Raw genomic sequence first — 7,116 nt, 5'->3', positions numbered from 1 at the left:
GTATCGGGGAGGTCAGGCACGTGCTAAATTACACCGCTACCTGTTTGTCAGTCGCTCATGATTCTGTTTCAATACTTCTCAATCGAACACCATGACACTCGCAAAGCTGTAAGCGATGTTCGTAAAAACCTAACAGGAAATAATGAAGAATGAAAGCTGACGAAACTAACATTGCGCAATTTTGCGCATAGCCAAAGTGACATAAAAGTACACACAAGGGAAAAGCCCCACCTCGATCCATAATTCTACATACTAGAACTCCACCTCTGAAATCGAAAGAAAACCTATGGAGGAAAGTAAAACACATAATCTCTGGATCTGAACCCACGACTAATAATACCAGTCACTTCCTGAGCAGGTTACAGAACGTTCAACAAAAAATGCATTGAAGTCCTGCTTTCTTCAGCTATCACATCATTGTTCAACTGGATCAGTTGCAACCTTGCCAGAAAAACGGAGAATTACTTTAAGCTATGACAAAATACAACAAAACCTGTTGATCTTATACACGTAATAATACTTCAGCTGCGGTAGACAATTATACTAACAACTGGATGCCAGGATTTGTTACTGAAGTGCTAATCCTCGCAGTTTGAAGATAGCACATTTACGACAGAACTGAACAGGGTAAGACACTACTACATTCAAACCTTGTAATGAAAGAGATATTTAAGGTGATCAGCTTCTAAAACACAAGAGCGGCTGTCAGGCTATGACCCCTATCCAGCCTTTATTCAGATGAACTGTGACAAAAAAGCAGCACCCAAGAACTGAGGAAGAGAAAGAAAGAAAACTGTTTCCACAAAGGAAATTACTCAAAAGATTACTGAAAACTCTTCGACAGCCCACGACCGGTTTTGCCCTTCTTGAGGCTCATCAGGTAGGCGCAACCCCGAATTTCCGTCAACCTTATGTTCTACGTGAACCCTAATTGGACTGTTTTCCAGAAATACACTAATTTGCCAATCAATTTGGTTTTCACGAGAGACTTAACTGAATCTCTCGGTTATGATGTTCTACAACTGAATGTGCTGCACACAGGCCGCTTCATGTTTCCGTTCCCATCACCACTGGGAAATTTTCACATGATGCTTTGAACTGATTTGGAGGAAAGCACAATTACTTACGATTATGTAGACTGTGAGTTGGCCGTACCATACTAAAAGACTGGAGAATTCAAGCAAACCCGTCCTGTATGGTCGTTATCTACAGATTTTCGCATCTAGAAGACAAAGTCGAAGTCCCGAGTCGAAGCAAACACGGCACAGTGGGGTTTATGTAATTCACAATGTACAAAAACACGTCATTTAGGGGCGTTTGCGAAGACAATTCAATTGTTCGGCACCGGAAGATAGGATGAAACTTGAAGGGTTCTATGACAAAATCTAGACAAGTGTGGATGTGTTGACCCATTGGGGTTTAAGCGTGGAAACTGAGGAATTCATTGCAGGGGAAGGTTAGTAATTTGACATATTTTCCCGGCTGCAAAAACCTGCCAGCCAATACCTCATTTTCGGTGGAGACCTGAAAAGCAGGTACGTAAAAGAAGGTGTATGAAGTGGACAACCCGCTAAAAAACCTAGTCGCCGGTTCTTCGGGAATGTTTGCTGCGTGACCATTCTAAAGCAAGCAGAAGAGAAAAACAAATTACGATTGTTTAGTACACATACCTGTTCTAGTGGGGAAATGGTGATGATCGCTACCGAGTGAATTTGGCGTCAATATCCTGTTGAAACAGCTAACAATAGACGTCTAGACTGCGAATTTGTCGAAATACGGTTTTACAATTCTGAACTTTGTGTAAGTTGCAAAAAGAGGTGCACCACAGTCAGCTGTAATGGGCGTTGACTTTTTCTCTCAGCCTAAATAGTCTACAAAGCGAAATGGAACATATTTACCTTGGTTCTTCAAAGTAACCGCGTCCAGGCTCACCCACTCTGGTTTGTGAACAAAAGGTGAGTAGATGAAGAATGCATCAGAGACCTTCATAATATATGCGCCTAGACAGTCACGGAAGGATCTACATATTAACCACAATGACAGACCTTTAGTGAATGAGAATTCCCGGTTTGTCAGCACTGATGATGCTAGGTAGGCTTGAACAACACTGTGTAAAGCTAGTTTTTCTATTTGATCTCCAACGAAGATTCACATAATTGAATGCACTCTTATCGGTTCGGTCTTGGTCAGCTCGTATGAGAAAAAATTCCACAGGAATAGAAGATCATCCGCTTTGTAAGTGTCAAACTGGAAGATTTATCTTATACGTACATGGTCCGGGGCAAATGTCTCCAGTGAGGTGAAGCAGGTTATTGATCTTTTCCAGTGCAGATCTCGCACTCGATGACTCGTCTTAGGAGTTTTTGAAGCCACTTATCGGAATGCCGCAAGGTTGCAACACCTCATTTGACGGTATCAGAGCTTCAGCACAAACTGACACCCGCTCATTATCACGCTGAAGATAAACAAAACACTGTTTAAAAAGCTGTTAATACAACAGCGAGTGACGAAAGGAACACGATCAAATCCAATTAAAAACTCAAGTTGTAACTGATAGCTGCAGCCCAAAATTTAAATGCCTGGCAGAGGTTACAAGCGCAGGCGGCAGAAAGCTGATCCTATCATGCATTATTCAAACGGGAACGTTTTGAAAAGCGGATGCACATGACAGACGAGAGATACGGTACTCTACAACGGCTTTGGTCAGTTGCAACGTCTTATGGGACACAACATGCACGCCACTATGTGAGAATGACGCGCGACTCATCCAGAGTACTCAGTAGGGTCCGTGACTTGTTTACTGAGTGAAGATTTATGGAACCTTGTTGGTCACATCAGCAAAGTCAGGGCGTGGAGTCTCGAGCCGGATTCCCCCTCAGTACCCACTTATGAGTGTGGGATGAAGGGCAGTTCTTGTATGGCTTCATCACTGCACGCAGCGCAGATCACCTTGGATTAGTCGAAAATACGACAGATACCATTGAGACTGTTGATTTCTTCAAGAGATTTGATGTGACTTTCCCAATGCAACCATACTGATAGCGTTCAGATCGGAGGATCGAAAATCAAAAGTAGTTGAAACACCTATAGTAATACCCCAAAAGCTTTTTTTAGGGAAACCGATGCTCAGTGAATCCAATTGATTTTGGACGCCCTCCATTTATTCAATGATGAAACAGCGATACACGTGCTGTTTGCTGCTATCTTGTTTTATGCAGACCAGCATCTGAATGCAGACATGACTTATGAGAATTGACAAACCAGCTCTCATCCACGTATTGCGATAGGCAGTTCAGTTCGTGTGGGATAGTGAGAATCATTCGCAGACTGTGCTCGCAATCATGAGGAGGGCAATGTGGATGAATATCATCGTACCGGTTTTCTTCATTTCTCCTCCCACGTTTGGTCTTGTTTGTAAAGCATCATTATTTTGTTGCTAAGGCATTCCGGCCCTGGTGGTTTCACTTATCACTTTGCGTTTGACCTGAACGTTCCTCAGTGATTCAGCAGTCTTTCGTTTGTTGTAGAGCATCACTAACGCATCAGCCTGTCCTCCCAAAAGTTATGCATACCAGGCCTTTTACTCGATTGCGAATATAATGGATGGACGACGGATAAGTCACGTAGTTTAGTTGGATGGACTGAAAATAACTGAGGAACGCAAGTAGATATTTCTGGACTTGGCGGGTAAGAACTTCAGATGGGTCTGTTACGACCAGTTTCATTTTCTACTGTTCATGGTTGCACAGTACAAGCATGCGCTAATTAACCTAGAGGAAGGTCTGCAATAAGACCATAAGTGAATCAGTAAAGTGTAGTTGACAAAGCTGTTAATTTTGCCAAAGTTACAGTATTTATCCAGGGGGATTTACGTTTAGCGGCAAACGTCTGACTATAGTCGCTCATTAAGTCCTTTATGAGGCAAAGGCATAAATACTTTCAGAGTACATCCAATCAAGAACTGCAAGTTAGCTTGATAGTACCGTTCAATTGTCACACAACACTCGTTCGAACTGTCGTCCTCTTGTTCAGGCGTAATTATTCCGATGAGTCCACACCAAAGGGAAGCAGTGGACTCGAGTTGCGCTCTTACTAAGGCTCATCAGCAATGCATTTCCAATGGCCGTGTCGGGATTTGAAACCCGGACATCTAACCTGCGAGGCGAGCCTGGAAACACTACTCCACCAACGCACGTTGGACGCATCTGAATTTTCACGTCTGAACAGGCGAACGTGTTCACACTTGAACGATGTGATTGGTGTGCCGACTGATCGAACGATGACCCAGTAACTGTCCTGGTTGTAGGGATTGATTGGCGATTGATTGGTCGTCGTTCGATGAGTCGGGCACACCAACCACATCGCTCAAATGCGAACACGTTCGCCTGTTCAGACGTGAAAATTCAGATGCGTCCAATGGGATGGGTATTTTGTTCTTCAGTTCTCCCTTACTCTGATTTTATGTACCTTTTAGATATTTCCTAACATGTTTTGCTCTAAAGGCCGTCATTTTCGTGTACTATATTCATAGATAAATCGTTTGAAGCTCCCCCGACAGAAGGATAGATTCATACACTGCACGATTTGAACAAGATATTTAAGTCCTCTTTTTTAATGTAAATGCAGTTCTGGTATTCTTCAAGGTCGACCAACAAAACACCACTGTGAAGCATGATCCTATCACATGCTGGTGCAGTTCAATCACCGAAGCTCCTTAGGTCACAATGTAATCTGAGCTGATGTGAGCTGATGTCTGAAGCTGCGTTGTGCTACACCAACTCCAGGGTGTTCCTTCCAGTATCTGATGCTATTGCTGAGTCCCCTGCATCCCCAATACTTTCGCATATTAAACTTTAAAAGGAAGCCAGCGGTGTAATGGGGTAACTCCGGCTGCAATACTCTGAGATCCTTCAATCAACTGAAATACACTGATATTCCCGCCGATCGTCTTCTCTGGGTTGTCCTGTATCATGTTTTATGGCTGATAGTGATATGGCTTGCCTGAAAAAGTGACACGATGGAACGTAAACCTTAACGGAAATATAGCTATTGATTGTTGATCAGGTGACTGCTGACCTGCTCGCACAGCCTTGCAAACGTTTCGTCACCATCATCATCACTGCACAGTTGTGGCTACCGGATGTCCTTCAGTACCTACTACGGCGATAAATTGAACGGATCAAGATGTTGGGTCGTAATGCAAAAATGCGCTTGCTAATATAGCTGAATAATACCGTAAAACGAACGGTACCATACCACATTTAATAGTGCCTGGCTCCACTTTTCAGTCTCTGAATGCAGATCCTTTGGTTGTTCGAATTTTCTTTGTGGTTACCGGTGCCAGTCCTTCTACTTAGCTTTGTCATCGTGCCTTTTCTGCTCTCCTGGATGCAAAGGTTTTGATGCTGTCAACCACGAGTAGATATTTTGAAAGTAAACTGTAATGTCCAGGTTGTCAGTAGTTTGTCAACATATTTCAGCGTATGACACGAGGTGCGACATCCATAAAATAAGTTTTCAATGTGGAGCAAAAGCAGATCATGATTATCAATCAGTCTTTCAATCCATAATGGTGTGGATTTGACAGTAAATGTTTTATTCTTCTATGACAATCGATATCCACACAAAATTGCATCGGCTGGCATTGAGCAACCTTTTTGTTTGCTGCAAGTCCCCAATCTGGGACAAGAAGGTTTAGTAATCTTTTTCATAGTTTACCATTACACAGGTGTGTAGCGATCAATTAGGGAGCTTGACAAGTAACAGCCTGTCCAAATCCGATAAGCGCTAATTGAGAACAGTCAATCAAGTGATCTACAAATTCAATTTGAGCTGAGTGTCTCGAAACACTAGTTAGCTCAGCGGGATTTTTACCACCCTTTGGATTGATGGCATGGATAATCGGTGTAATAGGTGACCCCAGGATGGGCCAACGAGTTGAGTGTCGTTGAATGGTTCGGCTTAGGCACTTCCAAATAAACTGTGTCTAAAATAGTGCGCTAATCTTCGGATCGAACACATTGAATACTTTCATAATCACAGCAACGATCTTTCGGGATTTCTTTTTATGTTCAACGAAATTCGGTTGCGTTTCAGTTGACCAGTTACACACTCATTTATCCATCTTTATTAGTGGTAGTTATCTGCTCATTGTGATGAAACCTACATTAAGTACGTTACAGCCAACTTTCTGTAAACGCCTTTTTCTTGTTTGATTGCTCTGAATTTGAGCAGAGGTTACACAATATTTTGCAACAAACAATTATTTTGCCTAGGCTTTTGGTATTCCCACACTGGTGTCGCAGCATCAGACGATATTTGTTTGTAAGACCGTCACGTGATATGTCCCCGTTTCATCAAGGGTCCTTACGGTTCGACAAATGCTCCCATTTGCACACGAATTTGGTTTGACAAGAGACTCAACTGAATCGAGCTGAACCTCTCGCTGACGATGGTCTGCTTCAACTAAATGTGCTGCACCACGCCGCTTCATGTTTCAGTTGGTACGATATTTGAGATATCGCTCACGCTATTGTCTGGAAGCAACGCGCTACTCATAAGGTTGCTGAAAACTTTTTTACAACCCATAACCAGTTTTTCCCTTCTTGTTACATATAAGATAGGAGCAGTTCTCGAGTTTCCATCAACCTTGTGTTCTGGTTGAATCAAAATGGAACATATTTTGATAAGTACTCTCAATCATACAAGAATTTGGTTTTCACTGGAGACAACTGAATCGAGCTAAATCTCTAGTCTGTGATGGTTCTTTCCGGCTGAAAATCAATTACCGCACAAGCGGTTATGTTCGAAGACGCAGTACAGCTACTCAGCCACCTTTTCGCATAAACCAGGCGGATTGCAGCACAAGTTTGAAAGGTTTCCAGTAAGTAAGTCAGAGCAGCAATCCCGAGCAGATTGAAAAAATCCACTTCCTTGCTTGGCCTTTCACTGGGGATCTCAGAAAACCCGGGTAATGTGGAATGAGCAATAAAATATAGAAACCGAAAAACGTTTCTGAGGAGGTGAGTAGTTGGCTATCGGGGGTACGATACGGCAATAGCGAATGCCCGGTGAACCTGACACCATACAAAGCGATGTGTCTTTAAAACAACTAAA

The 7,116-nt window shown here is 42.7% G+C and overlaps 1 protein-coding gene across 1 annotated transcript; it reads left to right on the top strand.

Moving 5' to 3' along the window:
• Nucleotides 1-760: 760 nt before the first annotated feature.
• On the top strand, nucleotides 761-4,096 carry T265_15673 (hypothetical protein; the record flags this gene model as incomplete). The annotated part of the gene is given in 3 exon segments (XM_009178917.1): nucleotides 761-880; nucleotides 885-1,028; nucleotides 4,064-4,096. Coding segments are annotated over 3 exon segments (297 nt in total), but the record flags the coding sequence as incomplete, so codon positions are not given.
• Nucleotides 4,097-7,116: the final 3,020 nt, after the last annotated feature.

Source organism: Opisthorchis viverrini (genome assembly GCF_000715545.1).
Source record: "Opisthorchis viverrini unplaced genomic scaffold opera_v5_717, whole genome shotgun sequence".
Classification (NCBI taxonomy): Eukaryota; Metazoa; Platyhelminthes; class Trematoda; order Opisthorchiida; family Opisthorchiidae; genus Opisthorchis; species Opisthorchis viverrini.
Note: the sequence above shows the minus strand (reverse complement) of the source record. Positions and strands in the feature narration are given on the sequence as shown.